The following is a 25391-nucleotide window of genomic DNA, read 5'->3' as shown; positions in this document are numbered from 1 at the left end:
ATGTGATAAGATATAATAGTAATATGTACAGTAGTGCAATAAAGTAGTGCAATTAAGTGATGGGGGGGGGGGCTCAAGGAGACAGCTTTTGGGAAAAAGCTGTTCCTGAACCTGGTGGTTCTTGTTCAGAAGCTCCTATAGCGCCTCCCTGAGGGTAGGAGGGCAAACAGTCAGCCTGGCCATATGACACTGTCACTCACGTCACCTCCCCTGGCCCTGTGATACTGTGTTACACTTCATGATCATGTCTTTTCAATGCCTTATGTATTTGTATTGTTTTGATTTAGCCATCTTGTGCTTGAAAATTATTGTTTAGGCCATTTATATGGACAATACGAAACGCAGAAAAGAAGAAGAGATACTGGGTTGGGGGGTTAGGGCAGTAAAGAAAGAGACAAAAACAGCAGCAACAACAATTCCCATAACAACAACAGTTATAACTGTTATAACAATAACAACATCAGTTAAATGTCAATGATGGCTAAGGGTCACAATGGAGATGCCAAGGGCACGGAGGTGCCCGCGACCCAGGACAGACCAAGGGAGTTACCGCCAACCGCGCCCCTAGAACAAGCCCTAGCGTCAGACCAGATAGGCAGACCAGACCAAAATATGCCGCAGCTTAGGGCACCCCGAGCGAGCCAGCGGACCAATTGCGGGGGTAGGAAGAAGGCTCACCGGTCCACCCCGCCACGTCTGTATGTGTAATGGGATGGTATTGTGTATATTGTGCAATTAAAAATGGGCCTGCACCAACGGGTTGACCTATGTGTGTGTATGTATCATATGGTAATGGTAATGGTAATGGTTTTATTTCATTTGAACATGCATCAGATTACAATTGAGTGCATCCCATAATCAGTTCACAGTTACACATGTCCGAAAGGAGTAGGAAGAAGCAAAGCTTATTAAATCCTACCCCTCCATCTGGTACTTTTACAATCAGTAACTGTTACATTTGTTCACTTCCTGCTTTCCATAATACACTTTAAGGTTTTTTTTGGTTGTTGTTTTTTTTTTTAATAATGTACCTCGTACCGAAGTGCAAGGTGATATGAGCATCCAATGACATAATGGGTACCATAGTAAGTGTCAATATAGTGATATATATAGCACATCATGACTGGTTCAAAACTCTCCTCTCTTCTAGAGAAGAAGTATTGGATGACATTTTTACAATCTGTAACTGTTACATTTGTTCACTTCCTGCTTTCCATAATACAGTTTAAGTTGAGTGTAAGTGTACAAGTTAAGTGTATTGTATCATATAGAGTAATTAAAAGTGGAGCACAGCTGAGCAATGGTGGGTAACGGTAACGTTTTTAAATATCAAGTAGTCCCAGGAGTTAAAAGTTTGCTCATCCTTGCTCTAAGCTTCCTCTTTCAATATCCCTCGGAAAAACTGGAATTCTTCTCTCCGTTTGTGTCCCCGCGTTTGGAAAAAAAGAGCTAACCTCAGTCATCGAAAGGAAGATTAAATATGAAGAGCAAATGGAGATGAGAAAGTAAAGAGGCTTATAAATTAATGACTAGAGTTATTAGTGCTGTAATTAGATTTAGGGAATGGGCAGTGCTGCATGGTTAAATTTGTTGGCGGGGGGAGAGGGGTGGGGGGGGTGGGGGGCACGGCTGACTGCTTATCATTCACAGGATGTCCTGTAAGTGTCAGGACAGTTGAGATGGAAAATTGAGCTCATCCAAGCCTGTGTCATCGTACAAGTCAGCTCCGCTTCCCGTGCTGCACTCTGGAGATGAATTTGCAGAAAAGTCAAGCTGAAGTTTCACCCGCCAACAACTCCTTCATGTGTGCACCCTGACAAATGCGTTGTGTACCATTTAAATAATAGTAATAATAATAATAATAATACATTTTATTGTATAGCGCTTTTCAAAATACTCAAAGACGCTTTACAGAAAAAATTTAGTTGAATAAAAACAAGTAAAGAGAGTAAAATATACATTAAAATACAACATTCATTCGTTTATACACAGCTAAAAAATTGGACAAATACTTAAAAAATCTTCAAACAGCTAAGATAATGCTAAAAATGGCTAAAAATAACCAATTACCTAAAAATGTCATCCAATACTTCTCTACAAGAGAGGAGAGTCTTGAACCAGTCATTATGTGCTATATATATCACTATATTGACACTTACTATGGTACCCATTATGTCATTGGAGGGTCATATCACCTTGTACTTCGGTACGAGGTACATTATTAAAAAAATAAATAAATAAAATAAAATAAAAACCTTAAAGTGTATTATGGAAAGCAGGAAGTGAACAAATGTAACAGTTACTGATTGTAAAAGTACCAGATGGAGGGGTAGGATTTAATAAGCTTTGCTTCTTCCTACTCCTTTCGGACATGTGGAACTGTGAACTGATTATGGGATGCACTCAATTGTAATCTGATGCATGTTCAAATGAAATTAAACCATTGCCGTTTTAGTTTCATTGATAATAAATAAATTTGGTGTCTTTTGTAGAATATCCACCTCGTCGCTCGCTGGCTTGGCACTCTGGAAAAACTTCTGGAAAAGCGAGCCGAGGGAAGCCATGAGAACTTCCGGGTCTTTGTCAGTGCTGAGCCTTCGTCCACCCGTGAGGGCCACATCATTCCACAGGGCATACTCGAGAACTCTATCAAGATAACTAACGAGCCACCGACGGGCATGCACGCCAACCTGCACAAGGCTTTGGACAACTTCAACCAGGTAAACCAATAATAATATCTCCCACTGTATGTACCTTACCTTGAATGTCTCACTGCAGGCCTGTTATTGACTGAAATTGGTAAGCATCAAATTGAAATAGCCTTATAATTTTTAACTCTGATCCTTGCATTTAGTCTGATTTGGCGTCTTCATTGCTATTGTTTGTTGTCAGTGTGGCCCCAGAAGGCGGTAGATTGCAGAAAAAAAAAAACATCCACTGCTCGCCACCAAATGGTCGTAAGAAACCTAGGAATACTTCAACTGCTTTTTTCGTGGCTGATTTGAGAAAATTCTTGATATTTCATATTACAGTGATTTGCACGGGCTTTCTTTAACATATTAACTTGTTTGCTGAGAGTGGCAGGTGAGGAAACACATGCCAGTTTCATTCTAGCTTTGCCCTCAAGGTGCCAATTTGCCCAAATGAAGCCATGAGCAGATGGCCCGTTCACACAGCCTGGAACACTTCAGACCCGTGGAGGACAGATGCGAATGTGGCACAAGCGACCAGTAAACAACTAAAGTCACTTTCACACTTTTTCTTTTTGTATCACAGAATCACCAAGCATTTGTTCAGTGTTTTTTTTTTTTATGACTTGAAGCTCATTTTAATCTCACAAGTGTGAACAATGCACACAACTTCAAGCGCTCCTGACACCAAAACACAGGTTAATCTTCTTATTTTCACTGGGAACAAAATATTGACAGACATATTTCCTGTGTTAGATGTGTGCTGGAATGTTGACATTTGTACCATTTTTGTTTACAATTTTGTCATTAAAACCAGTCGTCTGTCTGAGACTGGAGAAGAAGAAGGTAGTCACGTTGACTCAAGAATACACGGCTGATTTTCGTTGCTATTATCGTAATTTCCAAACTACTGAGCGCACAAATTGTAAAAAACTTCTACAGATACAGGTTGCATCCATTTATATGCCGCAGGTGTCCGCATACGGGATATTTAGTACGCAAAAGATGGTTTTATTTTTCCAATTAAATAAATGTTTTCCTCCAAACTGTATAGTAGCCTACCAGAAAACCATTCATTCTTCATTAAAAAAAAATTAAAACAATAATAACAATAATTAATAAAATAAAGTTAAATAAATGTAAATAAATTTAAATAAATAAATACAATTAAATACAATAAAATAATAAAATAATATATAAAAATAATAATAAAAATAAAAAATAAATAAATAAAAAATCCGTAGACTATATTAGGAAAGCAGGAAGTGAACAAATGTAACAGTTACTGATTGTAAAATTGGCTTTGCTTCTTCCTACTCCTTTTGGACATGTGGAACTGCGAACTGATTATGGGATGCACTTAAATAAAACCATTACCATTACCATTGGTTCACATGTTATGAATCTACACCTAACCCTATGCCGCTTGTCGTCACTGGGATAGGCTCCAGCACCCCCGCGACCCACGTGAGGAAAAAGCGGTAGAAAATGAATGAATAATAAAAATAAAAAATAAATAAATAAAAAATCCGTAGACTATATTAGGAAAGCAGGAAGTGAACAAATGTAACAGTTACTGATTGTAAAATTGGCTTTGCTTCTTCCTACTCCTTTTGGACATGTGGAACTGCGAACTGATTATGGGATGCACTTAAATAAAACCATTACCATTACCATTGGTTCACATGTTATGAATCTACACCTAACCCTATGCCGCTTGTCGTCACTGGGATAGGCTCCAGCACCCCCGCGACCCACGTGAGGAAAAAGCGGTAGAAAATGAATGAATGAATGAAACTACAACCAATCACCTCAAAGAAAGTAGAAACAGAATGCGTGTGTGTAACTGACAGAAGAAAACTATAAACGACACGGTGTAGGCGGGGCATACACCTGAGGATTGACAGCTTGTCTATTTTCATTGTCTTTACCACGTTTTGGAGGTGCCAACAAGGGTCAACATGCTTACGAGCCCTGCTTTATGCAGTCATGCAATGAGGTGCGTTGAGGTTGTAAGCTTGAAGGACTAGCCTGACTATGTGTGCTGGGTGAAAGCCAATCAATTTCCCTCTAACTCTGTGTAATAGCCCACCCGGCTGGCTAAAGCCACTACTAAGCCAGCAAAACGACAATGTCTCTCTTTCTGACCTTTTCAATGGGAGACACAAAGCTGGACTAAAAGAATACATTTTGCAATGTATTACCTTTTTTTGCTGAAACTAAATCACCTGCCTTTATCTGTCACATGTGCAGGCTTTTCATGCATGCTGATGTTAATTTTGTTGTCACAGGTATGGACGGGTGTTTTTTAGTCCGTGCATGTGTGTGCCAGTGTGTCGTGATGGGTCTGTCTCACTTGATTATTGACTGTGTGTTGTTTTTCTTGAGTCCACGGGTCATGAATAGGGAGGCTTTGCATCTCATTCAGCTGTGTTGAGCAGAGGAGTATTGTGCCGAATGTTAATTAAAACTGCACAAGGAGTGTGTGTGTGTGTGTGTGTGTGTGTGTGTAGTCCAAGTCTGTATGCACTGTACTTTTGTGCAGGCATGTGCATCGTGGGAGTCGGCTCCCAAGGGCACTGTCGCAGTGGCCCTCACTCTCTCCATGACATACTGCTGGAATAAATAGACTCCACCCGCCTTGGTTCCATGGGGGGGATTATTGGCATGCTTATTTAACTGTCTATTCCCACTAGAGATTACATTGCCATGCATGTTTTTTTTTATTAGCGTGTCTGGAATAATGATCCCGGGAGACAGATGGAGGCCGGAAACGCCTGACAAGTTGTGACAATTAAAAGGCAATCTTATTGTCGGGCTTTTTGCCATTAACTCATCCCACAGTCTGTTAGTGGTTGCACTTGCTGGTGAGATCACAAAATGGAAAAAAAAGGCCACCGGACTGACAGCCAAAAAAAAACAAAAAACAGTTATATTTGTTGTACATATAAACGCTGGAATATATATTACACATAAGCATCCCTCATCTTAGTTTTAGTGATGAGGCAACCTTTCACGTTTTGAGGAATCTGAACACACGCAAAAGGAATCAGTCCAAGGATGAATTTGCGGTGTGGGATTAGGGGTTACACTAGGGATTAGGGGTGGGATTGAGGGATGACATTGTAATTTCTCATTAACATTACATTATTTTTTTCTCCCCAAACCTGACTAGTAGCCTCTGTCTTCATTGTCCTCATGCATTTTATTCAGTGCCTCATAATTCCTTCATCACACACCTTGTCAGCCTCTCTCATTTATTGTCACTCTCAATGTCACTTTCGTTTTGAGGCATATTAGCTCTTCAGCTTGTGCTATCCTCTTCATCCGAGTCCAGCATTTCCAACCCCAAATTGGTGATAGTGGACCTTTTGATACTGCTCCACAAAGTTGTGTGCATTTCTTTGTGTTTTCCATGAAGTGAAAAATGGCTGTCTGAAGCATATGATGTCTTGATGTGTTGCAAGACCATAAATTAGCAACATCACTGTATAAGAGGCAGGTTCAAAATATGACCAAAAAAAATGTTGCTTATACACCGGAAATTATGGTCTACAGGCACAACAACACAATCCCATAAACGTCAACCTAAGCGGTTTGGTGCATGAAGACGAGTACAAGGACGAGTTATGTACAATATATCTATGTCCTTCATCAGGTATACTGTAGGTATTAAGTTCCGTCACTGAAACTCGACTTACATTGTGTTGCAGGAATGGAACTCATTCATAAACTGAGAACCGTATGTAAATTATTTTTATGAATTCCTTTAAACGTTGGTGCAGAGTGAAAAAAAAGAGTGAAATTAAGGATTTTCATCCTTGCCGGAATGTGTCATTTTTATTTGTGGCGTAACCATCCATCCATTTTCCTCCGCTTATCCGCTTTTTTTGGCTATTCATAGGTTGTCTCTAAATTTAAACCATGCGAATCTGAAATCCACGATAATAATAATTCACAACAATGATTCATTTATTTTAGTTTTACAATATGCTGAACTACATGGTTGTTTTTTGTGTAACCATTGTGCTTATATTTCATCCTGGTTTTTATTGTTTGGATTCTAATTCTTTTCTTATGCGTATTGTAAGTCTTAAGCTACCTCAACACTGCAGTAGTACACAACTTTGCGTGCCAATAAGTACATTGGTGGTAAAACAAGTGTGGTAAATTGTTCAAAAATGTCCAACACGCATAATCTATCATCTTCACGAACGTAATGCAACCTGTTACAAACCTTATCGTTGTCCTTGAATCATCCACTTTTGCATGATTTCTTCATAGCAACATGCTCTCTGTCCACAACCCCCCCCCCCAAACAGTTGCGGTAAAACGATAATCAAGGCTGAAATCTTCTTGTCAGCCATTCCATCACCCACATTGTCCATGCTTTTTGTTTTCTCGTGCCTTTTTTTTTTTGGCATTCTCTCCTGGCTTTCAGCAAGTAATATTGACACTTTTGCTTTTCTGCAATGGGAGCTTCTTCTATGGAGTTCAACATCTTGTAGGAATTAGAGGAATTAATGAAGCTGGGGGTGATGTATTAAATTTAATGAGTTTGTTGAGGTTTCTCCGTAGGCTTGCTGGGATCTCTTTAGCGGTAATGTGAGAAACTCGGTGTGGAACCGATCCGCCTCGGCATAGAGAGGAGGTAGATGAGGTGGCTCGGGTCGGGATGTCTCGGGATGTGACATTGACCGATAGGAGGCCTTGGCAAAGACCCAAGACTCATCGGAGAGACGACGCCTCAGTAGAGTAGAGTACGAGACATAATTGCACTAGATGTACATTGGAAGTAAACAGTGCTTAGATGTAAACAGGTCTTGCAGGAGCATTGTCGTTCGTGACAGTTTTGTTCATGAATTGTGTGCCTTAGGCGTAAACTGAACGCAAACAATGCGCAAGCTAGTCTTTAAGCTTTAAATCATACCTCATAGCCTTGTGTATTATTTTATCTGTTTGAAGCTCACATAGGCTTGCTGGGATTCATGTGAGGGGTTCCCTCCAATAGGAATGAGCCAATTCAAGAAACAATACAAGCAGTTGATGTTTGCTAAATACAAGGATGAAGAGTCTTGAACCAGTCATGATGTGCTATATACAGTAAAGTCTTGTTATATCGATATCGGTTACAACGAATTACTGCTTATTACGATACTATTTTCATTTCCCGGCAAATTTCTACTTTTTTATGATATAATTAGTTCCGTTAGTACGATACCCGGTTATTATGATAATCCGGTTACTACGATGCCCTTTTCATCTCCCGCCAGCAAATTTGGTCTGCTTATATCGATACAAAAGCAGCTTAAATCAATCTTTGCTTAAGGATTTCAATACCAAAAAAGAACACGGCGAACGGCTGCTTCCAGTCAACTTTATTTTTCACACTTCCACCACCAGAGCGCAGCACACACACCGATTCCCGCACTTCCTGGTTCACAGGTCATGCTCAACCCGCCCCACATAGCTGGCCAAACACATGCCTGCAACAGAAGAACCAACTGACATAGCATACACACCTATTCCAACGAAGACACAAGCGTACAAATACATGTATTTAATTGTGTTGTATTCAGATATCTTTTTATCGCTTGCAATAATCACTGTTTTTCATATGTACATGCTGGCGTTCGTTGGTTCTTCTGTTGCAGGCATGTGTTTGGCCAGCTATGTGGGGCGGGTTGAGCATGACCTGTGAACCAGGAAGTGCGGGAATCGGTGTGTGTGCTGCGCTCTGGTGGTGGAAGTGTGAAAAATAAAGTTGACTGGAAGCAGCCGTTCGCCGTGTTCTTTTTTGGTATTGAAATCCTTAAGCAAAGATTGATTTAAGCTGCTCGACATTGTTCTATAGTATAGAACAATGTCGAGTGCATTATTGCCCACTTTTAATACTTTTAAAAAAAACTTTAAAAACTACGTATATTAGGAAAGCAGGAAGTGAACAAATGTAACAGTTACTGATTGTAAAAGTACCAGATGGAGGGGTAGGATTTAATAAGCTTTGCTTCTTCCTACTCCTTTTGGACATGTGGAACTGTGAACTGATTATGGGATGCACTCAATTGTAATCTGATGCATGTTCAAATGAAATAAAACCAGTACCATTATGTCAAATATTGTGTATTGTAAATATCTTGTGTACAACATTATACATGTGACACGCATTGTCACCACCACTTTCCACATCTGTGCAGCAGCGGTGGTATTATTTGGTCCTGCTTTTGCCACACTATTGCAGGTATCACCCAGGGTCATTAATTCCATTGCAAGATGTTGAACTCTTCCAGAACAGAAGCTACCACTGCAGATGACGAAGGTGTCTATATTATCTCACTGCAGTACTACCATGGAGGGGGGGTTGATGGGGGAGAAATACCTCTTTCTGCAACTTTCCACTGTACTTCTGTTTCGGTTTCTTGCCTGTCCAGCCACTGTTGGTCTTGCTCGCCCTTTGTTTAGATGATGTGTCCTACACAGTTTCAACATACTTCACACCCGTTTAACACAAAATTCCTGCATGTGTCAAAATGGCTTTTTTTTAAATTTTTACTAACATCTAAATTTAATGTTTTATTTCCAGGACACACTGGAAATGTGTGCACGGGAGAATGAATTTAAGAGTATTCTTTTTGCTCTGTGCTACTTCCATGCTGTGGTAGCAGAGAGGAGGAAGTTTGGTCCCCAAGGCTGGAACAGATTGTACCCCTTTAACACAGGAGATCTCACAATTTCCATTAGTGTCCTTTACAACTACCTGGAGGCTAATCACAAGGTATGCCAATTATGTCTACGTGCATAACTGTTATTTGTTGTTGTGTTATTTGCATACATGTTAGTAATTAGAAGTAAAAGTAAAGCAATGACTGATTCCTAGGTGCCCTACGATGATTTGTGTTACCTTTTCGGTGAGATCATGTATGGAGGTCACATCACGGATGACTGGGACCGCCGTCTGTGTGGGACCTACCTGGGGGAGTTTGTTAAGCCTGAGATGATGGAAGGAGAGTTCTTCCTCGCACCAGGGTTCCCTTTGCCTGGAAACATGGACTACAATGGCTACCATCAGGTAATGTGAGCAACAAAAACCATTGAGTGTCTCTCCTGGGTTGTCTCATGCCTTCACGGATAAACGTATAGCCACCAGCAACCTCCAGCAAACTAACGAATGCAGAGAATTGCACCAATTGAACTGTTAATCACTTCCTTTTCCAAATGAGGTTGCCAAATCAATAGCAATAAAACCCCGGAAGGGTCCCTGGAACTTAACAGATTGTAGTTTTGTAGCGAACTTTGAAAACTTTGAATGCTCCCCAAAACATAGATATCAGAATGATGCATGGAGCGTACCATGTGTGATACCACTGCATGTACCACTCAATACATTCATTTGGATTTAGTGTTGAAATAAGTGATCCAAGTATGCCTCCGGGTAGACGGCCCCATTAAAGCAACAGCAATTCACTGCAGAGCAATTTACACACAAACTATACTAATCAATGCTTTTACATTATTCATGTGTCAAAAGATGTTCTTACTGAACGCATCAGTTATGACAAATTGTTGCCCTCTCGCTAACCTATGGAACGTCTCAAGATGATATAAGGTGTTCCTTAACCCCGCGATCTCCGTCACGGCTGTTGTAGGCTCACACAAGCTCGTGCAACACTGCACCGTCTGCATCGAGCGTATACGGAAAGACGGAAAGAATCCTTTCAGGTTCTAATTTTTTTTCGGGTACCACTCATATCACAGACAGCGGAGCACTCTCTGGTCAATTTAATAACAAACGTGAAAAAAATGATACATTTTTGGCCTTACACATTGTATGAAGTCCAAATTGTGTCTGTTTGGTCTCCTGATGATAGAGTCGTAGTAAATCCACAACAGAGCTTAAATACAGAGCTCTACTACAGATCGCTTTAATAGACCACGACGACGCAGAACACAATGTGCATTCATATGTTGTTGAAAAATCTTTGCGAAATTGCACCCGTTTTACATTTTAATGCATAAAAAGAATCACATAACATTTGTTTATTGCATCAAGGCTTTTTGACTTTGTCAGGAAATTCTATTTCAAAAAAAATAAAACCAAAAAAATTATTTTTACTGGTTGAAATTATGACCACTGTATTGTTAGGGTCGGTTTGGACCCTGTTATAATAATATCATTATAAAGCAATATTTTGAGCCACAACTGAAATCCTAAGTGTACAATTAGCCAACACAATGACAACCAGCTCCTCTTCTCATCATGTAAGCTTCAGGGGATTCTCATTTTGACCGCTTTTCCAGTATACCAGCAGAAAAACAATGTTTTTCAGAATGTGAGGTGAATTCACTCATTTGACTGATGGATGATTTCAAATGTACAATTTGGATCATGGAAAGAATGGCAAGAAGTACAGGGAACCAAGATCTGGACCTGTTCTGCTTTTTCATTTCACTTTATACTAAAGTTCTGTTTCTGAAAACAATAACTTTTTCTCCCTTTTCTTGACATTAATATATATGGGTCAAAATTGACCAGAACACCATAGAGGTTTCATTAGTGATTAATACTAAAATGAGAAAATAACTAAAACTAATTGATATAAGAGATATGTTCTATAGCCCTCAGTAATAACCAGGTAACAAAAGAACCTTCAATTTATTAATATGATTCTTTTGAGGTTCATTTTACCATTTTTGGAAATTGAAATCGAGCGGTATAGTGACAAAAAATTTTCATGGATGAGGAAGCCTAAAAAGGTAACCAAGACATGAGAAGCAAATTTGATGGTAACTTATAGTTTTTAGTGTATTTTATAGCGGATTTAATACATGGGTCAAAACCGACCCGTTAATATAAGAGATGATACCAGAAAACTAAATGTGCACTGCAATGTATAACAAGAGTAGCTACCATTGTAGTCGTAGTAGTCGATGTTGTTTTGTGACTGTGAACGCACCACAGACATTTACACCAATACTGACAACCATGAATTATTTATTTTTTCTGTAATGAAGGAACATTTACCACAATTTTTTGCAGTTTAATTCAGAATTGTGAAAAATATTATATTATATAATTATATATTCATTCATTTTCTACCGCTTTTTCCTCATGAGGGTCGCGGGGGTGCTGGAGCCTATCCCAGCTGTCTTCGGGCGAGAGAGGCGGGGTACACACTGGACTGGTCGCCAGCCAATCACAGGGCACATATAGACAAACAACCATTCACACTCACATTCATACCTATGGACAATTTGGAGTGGCCAATTAACCTAGCATGTTTTTGGAATGTGGGAGGAAACCGGAGTACCCGGAGAAAACCCACTCATGCACGAGGAGAACATGCAAACTCCGAAGGTGGAATCGAACCCTGGTCCTTCTAGCTGTGAGGTCTGCGCGCTAACCACTCATCCATTCCCTAATTATATATATATTATTATATATTATATAATATTATATCATATTTTTGTCCAGTCTATTCTTCTTTGAAAGCACCGTTAGTAACATATGCTAGTGTGGCGGTCTTGGAGCGAGTAGCATACAGTCCCTTTACTGAATTAGGTTTTAATTGACATAACACAAGGACAGCCTGTATTTACGTCCATTTTTGACATCCATAACAGACACAAATATGAGGCCAAAGCTTTTTTTTTTAAAGCACTCCGGGTCCCGGATGTGACAGTTCCGGTCTTTGTAAAGTCATCGCCTCCCCTCATCCTGCCTCACCTTGCCTGCTGTATGATGTTATATATACAGTAAATCTCAGCATAAACCCAAAGTGACATGGTCAAGTCACAACAGAGCGGGTCATTTGTGTCAACTGCTGCCGCACACAATAAAGACGCTATAAAAACACAATTTATTTATGATACAGGCCATGCACTCCCACATAGTAGCCATCTGCAGTGAACTTATTGGCCAGTATATCTCAGAGAGGAAAGGAGTGACTCAGCTATTTTTCTTTGATTTTAAATAAAATATATATTTTCAAAAGATGACAGATGAGATCAAACGAGGTGACAGCAAAGTGCTGGCTTATTAAACGCTAGCGTCAAGAGAATATGATGTTTTCTTTGTTTAATGTAGTGCCAAACAACGAGCATATTGATCTTCATTAAAGACCAACAGATGGAAAATGCCTCATTAAAAACCTGCCAAGTATTTGAATTTTTAGCCTCAAAAACTTTTCGTTTTTCCATTCCTGTGCTGTCAGCAATGTCCCGTAAGAACACCGATCATTTTGAAGTTAAATAAAATGATGGCTGTTAGACGTGTGATGTCTTTTTTTCATCCTACTTTTTTTACACTTTATATTCCTGATTCATGTCAAAGATGTGTGATGTTACACATACAGTTTTTAGACCAGGGGTCTCAAACTCAATTTACTTGGGGTGCCACTGGAGCTAGGGTCTGGGTTAGACTGGGCCGCATCAGGTTTTCCAAAAAAAAAAAAAAAAAAAATGCATTTATTAAAAACAGAAAAATTAATAAACTTTGCTTTGGTTTCAATTTTCTACAATAAAAGCTCTAATAAAACATTCCACTGTTCTCAAATATCTTACTTTTTATTTTTCTACACAAAATAAAATGAAAAATAAATAAACAAATCAAGAATAAAAAAAATCAATCAATCAGTAATAAATAAATAAATATAATAATAATAATAAAAACTTAAGAAACCACATATAGTTGGTGGGTAGACAAATTATTTTTTTTCAGATTAAAATGAACAAAGCATTATTAGAGCCCTGTAGACATGACAAAACACGACTATAGTCACATTTATACTCTTTTTATTTACAACATATTGCGCAACTGCAGGGTCTTGAGACACATGCTAACTCGCAAACTAGAGAGCTAGCGACCTAAACGGTAGCCTTCAAGTTATTTCCTTTAAAATTAAATAGCCAAAAACTTACCACTTCCACACGGATAGGGAGGATAACTATTAACAGTTATTTAACCTTTAACATGAACATTAATCAAACGTAATAATTTTTTCTGGGTACATGATACCATACAGCATCCATATCAAACTTGCGCGGGCCGCACTAACATTAAACTTTCATATCAAGGCAGGGGCCTCAAACTAGTGTCCTGCGGACCACATTTGGCCCGCGGGCCGCGTGTTTGAGACCCCTGTTTTAAAATAAATTCATACAGTTTCATATACTGGAGTCAAAGTAGTAAATTTGTTTCTGATTGTGTTTAGGCCAGCAGAAAAGGCTTTGGTGGCCCTGACTGCACAACACTGCATATTAAATGATTACAGTCAAGGGAGACACTTCAGTAATTTCTTGTTAAGCGTGACTGTTGAGGCAGGAAATAAAGATGAATATGTTTCACAAATGCTCTGACATGGATTTTTTTTTTTTTTTTTGTTCCTCCAGTATATCGATGACACCCTCCCTGCAGAGTCGCCCTATCTGTACGGCCTTCATCCCAATGCTGAGATCGGCTTCCTCACGCAAACCTCCGAGAAGTTTTTCCGCACCGTACTGGAGATGCAGCCCAGGGATGGAGGAGGTGCTGAGGGTGGAGGGATGACTCGAGAGGAGAAGGTGAAGATGATGAATTATACATCTGTCGGTACTGGAGGTGCAGAGATTTGTGGTTAAGATGCAGTGTGCCATTCAAGATCAAAAACGTTCTGCAACGCTATTGACCACTGATATAGCCATATTCTACAGTATGTAGAGCCTATCCCAGCGGACTGCGGGCTAGAACCTCTATTTATTGACATGTATACTTCATTGATAAACTAGATAAGGCAATTAGTGTGGAAATCACATGTGAACTGAACTGAAATGCTGTACAACAAGGAAGTCCAAAGTGTGGCCCTGGGGCCATTTTTAGTGATAAAAACAAAATATGTAATGTCTGGCACAACCACATTCTGAAAATACAAGATTAAATTGAAATGTGTTCTGCACGGCGGTCGTGTGGTTAGCAGACCTCACAGCTAGGAGACCCGGGTTCAATTCCACCCTCGGCCATCTCTGTGTGGCTATATATGTGCTATATATATATCACTATATTGACACTTACTATGGTACCCATTATGTCATTGGATGCTCATATCACCTCCTACTTTGGTATGTGACAAAAAAACACTAACTATATTAGGAAAGCAGGAAGTGAACAAATGTAACAGTTGCTGATTGTAAAAGTACCAGATGGAGGGGTACACAAAGGTTGACGGGCTTCGCCAGATTCATTCATTCACTCACAGATTTATTTGTGAGTATTTGAGATCGGTGTCTTAGTGTCATGCTAAGCTCGGTAATGCTAGTCGTTTTCCATGGAAGCTTGGGTCCACCACCTTCCTGGTATTGCTCTCTCAAGTCTGATTTAACTCAAGTAAGCCAGGTGGACTTGCTACGCTTGTTTCCTGTGATCTTCTCCAATCACTCCTCTCGTATTAAACATCTTATTCTGCTGTGTGTGACCTTTGACTTTTGTATTCTGCAAAGCAGCTAAAGCAAGATCAGATCTTTTGAAGTGAAAAATCACAGACTTTGTTGGTCATGTAATCCGCCGACTGATTGCGAATGACTGTTGCCTTGGGAAAATGTTGACACAGGCATTAGCTTTCATCATCTGCCCACAAAAATATGATGTGATTTTCCTCCAGGGATTAGGCAGGTGTTGGATGCAAGGCGCTGGCATTGCAAAAAAAACATGAATGAATATTTATGGCCCTTTTATTTAAAACAAAACACCTTCACAAGCAATGTTAGTGCTGAATTGATTTGACATCATCCTTCTGTGAGTGTTATCTTGTCAGCATTTTAAACCAAGGTGTTACTTTATTGAATGAAAACTAAGATTGTTATCGACTAACTGATCTATTATCGCCATATTTGTATTTCTTTTTCAGGTTCGTACAGAGCTGGATGAGATTGTGGAGAAACTCCCAGAGGAATTCCACATGGCTGAGCTGCTGGGTAAAGCTGAGGAGAGGACTCCGTACCAGGTGGTGGCGCTCCAGGAATGTGAGCGCATGAATCTTCTCATCTGGGAAATTAGACGCTCCCTCCACGAGCTCAGCCTCGGTCTCAAGGTAAGAATATTTTAGATCAGGGGTCTCAAACTCACGGCCCGCTGGCGGACGCTAGTTTGAGGCCCTCGCCTTCATATGAAAGTTTAATTTGTTTCATTTGTTTTTTGATTTGCTTATTTATTTTTCCATCTTATTTTGTGTCGAAAATAAAAATTAACATTAAACATTTATTTAATAATTTAATAATAAATAAAAATTAATTTGTTCATTTGTTTCTTTTTTTATTCGCTTATTTATTTTTCCATCTTATTTAGTGTTGAAAATTTTTTTTAACATTAAACATTTATTTAATAATTTAATAATAAATAAAAAATAATTTGTTGATTTGTTTCACTTGTTTCATTTGTTTTTTGATTTGATTTGATTCATTTTTCCATCTTTTTTTGTGTCAAAAATAAAAATTAACATTAAACATTTATTTCATAATTTAATAATAAATAAAAATTAATTTGTTCATTTGTTTAGTTTGTTTTTTGATTTACTTATTTATTTTTCCATCATATTTTGTTCTCAAAAAATAAAAATTAACATTAAACATTTATTTCATAATTTAATAATAAAAAATAATTTGTTCATTTGTTTAATTTGTTTTTTGATTTACTTATTTATTTTTCCATCATATTTTGTTCTCAAAAATTAAAAATTAACATTAAACATTTGTTTCATAATTTAATAATAAATAAAAATTAATTTGTTAATTTGTTTCACTTGTTTTTTGATTTGCTTATTTATTTTTCCATCTTATGTGTTGAAAAATAAAAATTAACATTAAACATTTATTTAATAATTTAAAAATAAATAAAAATTTATTTGTTAATTTGTTTCATTTGTTTTTTGATTTGTTTATTTATTTTTCCATCTTATTGTGTGTCAAAAAATAAAAAAAATACATTAAACATTTATTTAATAATTTAATAATAAATAAAAATTAATTTGTTAATTTGTTTCACTTGTTTCATTTGTTTTTTGATTTGCTTATTTATTTTTCCATCTTATTTTGTGTCGAAAAATAAAAATTAACATTAAACATTTATTTAATAATTTAATAATAAATAAAAAATAATTTATAATAATTTATTATAATTTAATGTTTTATCAGAGCTTTTGCAACGACCCAAAGCACTGAAAAAGTGGAGGGTATAGCAGAAGCATTGAAGACTATTATATTATATATATATATTTATCAATATTTAATATTTATTAATATTTCTATTATATTTTTATTTTATTTTATTCTTTTCTTTATATATATATATATATATATATATATATATATATATATTTCTTTTTTTAAATTATTTTCTTTTTATTTATTTTTTGTTTACTGATGCGGCCCAGCCTCACCCAGACCCTAGCTCCAGTGGCCTCCAAGTAAATTGAGTTTGAGACCCCTGTTTTAGATGCAAGCAGTAGTTAATTATTCACACTTGTAAGCAATAAGCTCATCAATGCCATCAGGTCTTTGTGTTGCATCGGCAAATCGGCAACCAAGGCCATTTTGTTAGGGATACTTTGGTTTCGGGGGCAAACCTCAAATTCAGTACAAGCTTCACAAGTGAACATAACTTGACCTTCTTTCAGCGTTTGAATGCACGTCTCCAACTGCAGTACTTTTTGCACAACTGGAACTATTCTGTAACACGGAGCTGAACCACGAAATTAACAAAAGGTGCAGGTCTCTCTGTATCTCTGTTGCAACCTGCGGATGACATTCTAAGCTAGGGTCGCCAACACAGTTGCCATGCGACAGAAAGCAAAGTCAGCTCATGGAAGGAAGTGGAACAGCAATGTCCAACCATTTAAGTGTGGAAATGAATCACCAAATATGGTATGAAAAAGTCAGTTTGCAGACTCCCTTTAGTTCTGTCATATCAAGGTCACGGACAAAAGTGTTTTGGCTTGCAAGACTAGAGCTTGTGACTCCATTGTCCATGTGTACATTAGCATGTAGACTTACACAGAATCGTAAAAATAACTAGAATGCATTTTTAAAAAATACTCTAAAATGCACTGGATGCTGTTCTTTCAGGGAGAACTAACCATGACCAGTGATATGGAAAACCTTCAGAATGCATTATTTCTGGAGATGGTGCCTGACACTTGGACCAAGCGTGCTTACCCTTCCATGTCTGGACTGGCTTTGTGGTTCACTGATTTGCTGTCCAGGATCAAGGAGCTGGAAGTTTGGTCTACTGACTTTGTCTTGCCGTCTGTGGTCTGGCTGGCGGGCTTCTTCAACCCCCAGTCCTTCCTCACTGCCATCATGCAGGCCACGGCTCGCAGGTATTGTCCTTTGAACTCCTGGAATGTTGACGATGCCATAATTCATACTGTGTTTGGATGGCAGGAATGAGTGGTCTTTGGATAGCATGAGTTTACAGTGTGACATCACCAAGAAGCATCGTGAAGACTTGACGTCGCCGCCTCGTGAAGGGGCTTATCTTCATGGGCTATACATGGAGGGCGCCCGCTGGGACACACAGGTACATTTAAAGTTCTTTATTTTTATGATTTCTGGAGAGAAATGTGTTGACAATTGGCCAATGAAGGTATTTGTTCAATTTTTTTTAGCTATAGATAAAAGCAAAACACATAGTCTCACAAATACAAAGGATACTTTAGATATAAAGGATACACGCACCCACACAAAAAAAAGAGGACTAACGTGACAACTGACAGTTAAGGTGGAAACATCGAGTAAACATATGAGAGCTTGCTTTGCAACAAAGGAAAAGCAGAATGTTCCAGATGCCTTGATGCCCCATTGAAGCCTTGATGCCCCTGCAAAGGAAAGATGCCTTGATGCCTCAGCGAACGAAAGGAGAAACACCATGAAAGCGGTACAAGCAAGGGAAGTGGCGAAAGCTGATTGGTCCAGGACTCCAGCCTCGGATGTATAAAAGCTTATTGGTCCAGGACTCCAGCCTCGAATGTATAAAAGACCTGGCAGGGAAAAGAAGGGTGCTTTTTGCAGCTGCGCTGTAATTAGACCCGCTTACTTGTAGGCATACAGGGACTGCATATAAGCCCGGACGTCTGTATTAGGTATTGTTGTCAGGAATAAATAATCTGGTTCTCATTCTGTGATTTGGTTCTTTGAGATTCCCTTATCCTCTATTCGAAACCCACTTAGAGTCCTTAGGGGGAGGATTTCTACACCATGAGACGGAGGACGGTACTGAAAATTAAAATGAATGGTTGGCTTTGTGTAGCGACCCCAGTATGCAGAGACGAGGACCAAATGCAGGTAAAAATATTTATTTTCTGCAGCAGGATAAAGCACGACAGACAAATAATGATCCCACGAAGGGAGAACCACTGTAGAAATCCACACCCTGGGGACTCTACGTGGGTTTCGAATAGAGGATAAGGGAATCTTAAAGAACCAAATTATAGAATGAGAACCAGATTGTTTATTCCTGACAACAATACCTAATACAGACGTCCGGGCTTATCTGCAGTCCCTGTATGCCTACAAGTAAATGGGTCTCATTACAGCGCAGCTGCAAAAAAAAAGCAGCCTTCCTTTCCCTGCCCGGCCTTTTATACACTCGAGGCTGGAGTCCTGGACCAATCAACTTTAGCCACTCCCCTTGCTTGAACGTTCGTTTGTTCGCTGTGGCATAAAGGCGTCTGGAACATTCTGCTTTTCCTTTGTTGCAAAGCAAGCTGTCATATGCGTACTCAATGTTTCCACCTTAACTGTCAGATGTCACGTTAGTCCTCTTTTTTTGTGTGGGTTCGTGTATAAGTATCCTTTGTATTTGTGAGACTATGTGTTTGCTTTCATCTTTAGCTAGCAAAATTGAGCTTTGCCTAACCCTCCAACACCTGAGCCCTAACCCTCCAACATCCGAACCCTAACCCTCCAACACCCGAACCCTAACCCAAACCCTCCAACACCCAAACCCTAACCCTCCAACACCCAAACCCTCCAACACCCGAACCCGAACCCTCCAACACCCGAACCCTAATCCGAACACTAACCCTCCAACACCCGAACCCTCCAACACCCGAACCCGAAACCTCCCGACACCCAAACCCTCCAACACACGAAACCGAACCCTCCAACACCCGAAACCGAACCCTCCAACACCCGAACCCTCCAACACCCGAACCCTCCAACACCCGAATCCGAACCCTCCAACACCCGAACGAATGGTGCAACTACTCATTAATGACTGATTTGTTCAATGTTTTATTTCTACTATGGGGGGATTGTTTGTTTTTAGCGATGGTCTTAAACTTTGAATAGGCTGATGAACAGTCTATTTCACTTTAGTGCTTGTTTGCAATACATTGCTGACTCAAACATTATTTTTTCTAACTCCCGTTTCTTCTTTTTGCATTTCAAAGTTCTACTTAGAACCTCCTTGAGATCCAAGAGTGCAAAATGTAAATTATTGCCATCGGTCAACTGGTCTTAAAATGTTCATCATGAGTGTTTTAATAGGAATGGGAAAGGCAAGGGGTAAAGGCACTCCATTTGTGTCTTGATTTTTCTGCTTTGCATCCCGCTTGCATTAAGATGCATCACATTACTCTGCTTCTCTTGGCTCCCTCCATCTGTAAGCATGCAGCCTCTGCACAGAATATGTTTCCCAGTTTTCAAACTGCATCCCTGTAGACTTGTTAATTGGGGAATGAGCAGTGTGTGCACTTGAACACTTAAATCTCTCCTTAGTTGAGTGGTTCCTTTTTCTTCATTAAAGTTGGAGACACAGGCAAATAGACTTGCAGTTAGATGGGCTGAGTAGTTTCTCCTCACTGCTCCTAACACTCTTCCTGCCCTCCTCTCAGCCCGAAGGCCGGTCCTGTGCGAGTGGCCGGGAATAGCGTGAATAAGACGGTAAACAACACTCCTTCAGGACACAGATGTGCTGCAATAAAAGTCAAAGATTTATGATAAACCTACTTATGTACATTCATGAGGTTCACCTCTTATTCAAAGGGGCTTTTACTCATGAAAGAAAGCAGGATTCTGTGTGTGTTCTGAGTGGATATGATTGGATTTTACTGGGAATTCATGTGTTTTTGTAATGGACATAAATAAATCTATGCTGATATTATCATCTCAGTCTTAATGCGAATTTCCCCATGGGGATGAATAAAATATCTACCAACCTAATGTTCTTAGAGGCGAGACTGAAACTTTGGCATGGTTTAACATGGGGGTCTCAAACACGCGGCTCGTGGGCCAAATGTGGCCCGCAGGACACTAGTTTGAGGCCCCCGCCTTGATATGAAAGTTTAATGTTAGTGCAACCCGCGCAAGTTTGATATGGATGCTGTATGGTATCATGTACCCAGAAAAAATTATTACGTTTGATTAATGTTCATGTTAAAGGTTAAATAACTGTTAATAGTTATCCTCCCTATCCGTGTGGAAGTGGTAAGTTTTTGGCTATTTAAGTTTAAAGGAAATAACTTGAAGGCTACCGTTTAGGTCGCTAGCTCTCTAGTTTGCGAGTTAGCATGTCTCAAGACCCTGCAGTTGCGCAATATGTTGTAAATAAAAAGAGTATAAATGTGACTATAGTCGTGTTTTGTCATGTCTACAGGGCTCTAATAATGCTTTGTTCATTATAATCTGAAAAAAATAATTTGTCTACCCACCAACTATATGTGGTTTCTTAAGTTTTTATTATTTGCCGTTTTATTATTATTATTATATTTATTTATTACAGATTGATTTTCTTTATTCTTGATTTGTTTATTTATTTTTCATCTTATTTTGTGCAGAAAAATAAAAATTAAGACATGATTGTAGACATGACAAAACACAACTATAGTCACATTTATACTTTTTATTTACAACATATTGCGCAATTGCAGGGTCTTGAGACACATGCTAACTCGCAAACTAGAGAGCTAGCGACCTAAACGGTAGCCTTCAAGTTATTTCCTTTAAACTTAAATAGCCAAAAACTTACCACTTCTACACGGATAGGGAGGATAACTATTAACAGTTATTTAACCTTTAACATGAACATTAATCAAACGTAATAATTTTTTCTGGGTACATGATACCATACAGCATCCATATCAAACTTGCGCGGGCCGTACTAACATTAAACTTTCATGTCAAGGCGGGGGCCTCGGGCCGCGTGTTTGAGACCCCTGTTCTAGAGCTTTGGTAAAATGTCACCATTTGGAAACACCAGATCTTAATTTTTTGAAAAAAAACGGTGAAAAATACTTGGTCCAATTGTGTTTCCCTGTCCTTATGTGCAAAGTTGTTATTTTGATGGCACGTCCCATTGAAAAAGTATACACCAACATGAAAAAAATCTCTTTCATTGTATTCAAACTCCCATTTGTCTCAATGTAAGTAGCACTTAAAAGATTGCTGGAAAGAAAAAAAAATCAGCTTGCTCGCTTTGAAAAGCTGTGCGTCCACTCCAAATGGTTCAAGGGCAACTGTTTTGGGGGTGACTTTTTTAAGGTGTTTTAGCCACACCCCCAAAAAAATCACAGAATTACAACTTATTTTTGCATAAATGAAACAACGAAAAGGATATAACCAAAGTAAGAGTCCAAAAGTGCCAAAAGTGATTAAAGAATAGCATTGCAGCAATCTGGCAGAGGTCCCTTGCAGGTAGAATATATCAATGATATTGCATCATAAACACTCGATGGTGGATTGATGCATTTCTAGTTTAATTTGCATCTCATTGAGATGATATGCTATTTGTATTTACCTCACACTGGCTTATTGGTGTTTGACTCTTCTTTCAAGTTTTACAACATTCCTAGATTCAATTAAGGCTTTTTTCTCCTCTGACTTTCCCAAAGTCATCAGGATTTACACTCAGCCCTGAAAGCCTCAACGCATGCATGGAGAAACTTCAGTTTGTCAGGCACTAAAGTGTATGAGGATTAATTAGCGAGACTGTTTCAGTGTGTTCACCCAGTGTGTTTTTTTGAGGCAGGGCAGTCTGACTTTGTCTCCGATGCAGCCGACTTCCAAACACTCTTCAAGGGTACGGCAACGTGGTGTTCTTCATCGCTCGTGTCAACCCGGATTAGTCAAATATTAAATGCAGACTCAGTGGCGAGAAACAAAATTAGCACATGAACGGGTTTTTAACCGCACTTCAGACTAATGAATGACTTCCCTCGGTTCTTTGACACGTGTCAATCAGTTGTTCACCGGCCTGTCATCCGTTCTACTGTCTTTCTGTCAGACCGGCTTGATTGTGGACGCCCGACTGAAAGAGCTCACCCCCGCCATGCCAGTCATCTTCATCAGGGCCATCACGATGGACAAGCAAGAGATCAGGAACATGTACCAGTGTCCGGTCTACAAGACCCGCCAAAGGGGGCCCACGTATGTGTATACCTTCAACCTGAAGACCAAAGAAAAACCTTCCAAGTGGACCTTAGCTGGAGTGGCTTTGCTGCTGCAAATCTAGGTTTGCAATGTTGTGTCAACCCTGTTTTCAGATTGCCAATTCTGAATCAATTAAAAATCTAATATACTGCCCCTGAGCAGTGGAACCCGAAAATAATTGAATTGTGACTTTTAGGTATTAATATTGCCATTGTGATTCAAATGCAGTTTTTCATTTTAAATATACAGTAAAGTCTCGTTATATTGATATTGTCGGGAGTCGGAAAAAATATCGATATAACCGGACTGTCGATATATCCGATCCTGCGCCAAACTGCATTAAAAGTGGGCAATAATGCACTCGACATTGTTCTATAGTATAAAACAGAAGAACCAACTGCGTTCGTGGTTTCTCTCGTGTGTATATAATCTATACACACGAGAGAAACCACGAACGCCAGCATGTACATATGAAAAACGGTGATTATTGCAAGCGATAAAAAGATATCTGAATACAACACAATTAAATACATGTATTTGTACGCTTGTGTCTTCGTTGGAATAGGTGTGTATGCTATGTCAGTTGGTTCTTCTGTTGCAGGCATGTGTTTGGCCAGCTATGTGGGGCGGGTTGAGCATGACCTGTGAACCAGGAAGTGCGGGAATCTGTGTGTAAGCTGCGCTCTCGTGGTGGAAGTGAGAAAAATAAAGTTGACTGGAAGCAGCCGTTCGCTGTGTTCTTTTTTGGTATTGAAATCCTTAAGCAAAGATTGATTTAAGCTGCTTTTGTATCGATATAAGCAGACCAAAGTGGCTGGCGGGAGATGAAAAGGGCATCGTAGTAACCGGATTATCATAATAACCGGGTATCGTACTAACGGAACTAATTATATCATAAAAGACTAGAAATTTGCCGAGAAATGAAAATAGTATCGTAATAAGCAGTACTTCGATATAACCGATATCGATATAACGAGACTTTACTGTATATATTTTTTCTCCAACAACATGTACTGAATGATTTTTGTATGACCAACAATACTCAAAATAGAAAACAAAAAAAGTTATTTTCTTTAGGCAGATGCTATTTGTTCAAATTGCATGATTTGAAGTAAAACACATTTTAATTGAACTGTTCATGAGTGAAAAACAACAGCAATAAATTGTTTTTTGGCGTGTCCAAATTTGTGGCTCACAGCTGTTTTTTATTAGTAAACCCTCCAGGGAATATTCTATACATTTAGTTTAGTTGAATAGTTTATTTCGAACATTAAAAAAAAACATTCAAAGTACAAGAAAGCAATCAAAACCAATACCAGTACATTCATTTCAACCTTACAATGAAGGCCCGCCTTGAAAAAGACAAAAATTTTGACTCTTTGAAAGTTCGAACAAGCTATCAATTAGCATGTCTCGATTTACACTGGAGTGTTTTTTATTATTACATAGAAAATAGTGCATTACAATTAATCCATTCCAGACATCTAAAAATGATCATTATTATTATTATTTTGCTGCAACCACAATTGGACAAAATGTTGCTGATGTGCACCAGCGAGGGTACGTGTGCAGTGCCTAACTTCCTGCTGCAAACCTGCTACAGTGACTTGAATGTTTATGTGTTCTTGTGGGAACCAGAAATGAATGTTATAAAATCTGTGTGCACCTCTGAAATTATGACAGTCTTTGAGCCTTCAAATTTTGAGCTCTTGCACCCTAGTTTCGGTACGGTCCATGGCCTTTCTCGTTTTCAAGAATGTACAGTCTTCGTCCTGCGGTACCTGTCTTCGGGCCTTTGACACGGTTGACCACAACATTCGAATAACCAGACTGCAAGACCTGGTTGTGATGTCAGATCTAGTCCTTTGCTGGTTTACATCATACTAGACTGGCAGAACTTTCACTGTGTCTGCCAACCGTATAATATCAGAGCCTGGATTGAACTGTGTGGTGTCCCCCAGGGCTGTGTCCTGTGCCCCGTTTTATACAGCAGTTCAGCAATGTTTCATACCGTCTTTTTGCCGATGATCTTCAGTTCTACTGCTCATTTAAACCATCTGAGACCTCCTTTATACCAAACTGACCTCCTTAATGACTAGATTTCTAAAGGTAATAAGACAATAATAATTCATGCATTTGAGTCCTTGCGGTTCGACTACTGCAACTGCCTCTTCACATGTCTTAACAAGAAAGAGCTGGCTTGTCTGCAGGTAGTCCAAAATGCTGCAGCGAGGCACTTAACTAACACCAAGAGGAGGGCCCACATTACGCCTGTGTTAAATTCCCTTCACTGGGTACCTGATGGGT

General features: G+C 39.0%; 1 protein-coding gene across 1 annotated transcript in view; it reads left to right on the top strand.

The window, feature by feature from the left end:
• Nucleotides 1-23429, top strand: part of LOC131109243 (dynein axonemal heavy chain 9) — a 62189-nt gene extending 38760 nt beyond the window's left edge. Inside the window, exons 16-23 of the mRNA XM_058060982.2 lie at nucleotides 2493-2720; nucleotides 9274-9465; nucleotides 9568-9759; nucleotides 14079-14249; nucleotides 15569-15751; nucleotides 17781-18034; nucleotides 18099-18234; nucleotides 22939-23429. Coding sequence (XP_057916965.2) covers nucleotides 2493-2720; nucleotides 9274-9465; nucleotides 9568-9759; nucleotides 14079-14249; nucleotides 15569-15751; nucleotides 17781-18034; nucleotides 18099-18234; nucleotides 22939-23166 — 1584 coding nt within the window. The 3' untranslated portion in view covers nucleotides 23167-23429. The remainder of the gene's footprint in view (nucleotides 1-2492; nucleotides 2721-9273; nucleotides 9466-9567; nucleotides 9760-14078; nucleotides 14250-15568; nucleotides 15752-17780; nucleotides 18035-18098; nucleotides 18235-22938) is intronic.
• The last annotated feature ends 1962 nt before the right edge of the window (nucleotides 23430-25391 follow it).

This window comes from Doryrhamphus excisus, linkage group LG2 (assembly GCF_037039965.1).
Source record: "Doryrhamphus excisus strain RoL-2023G ecotype Guam linkage group LG2, RoL_Dexc_Guam_v1.1, whole genome shotgun sequence".
NCBI classification, from domain to species: domain Eukaryota; kingdom Metazoa; phylum Chordata; class Actinopteri; order Syngnathiformes; family Syngnathidae; genus Doryrhamphus; species Doryrhamphus excisus.
The sequence above is the reverse complement of the archived record's forward strand: the minus strand, read 5'-3'. Positions and strand labels throughout refer to the sequence as shown.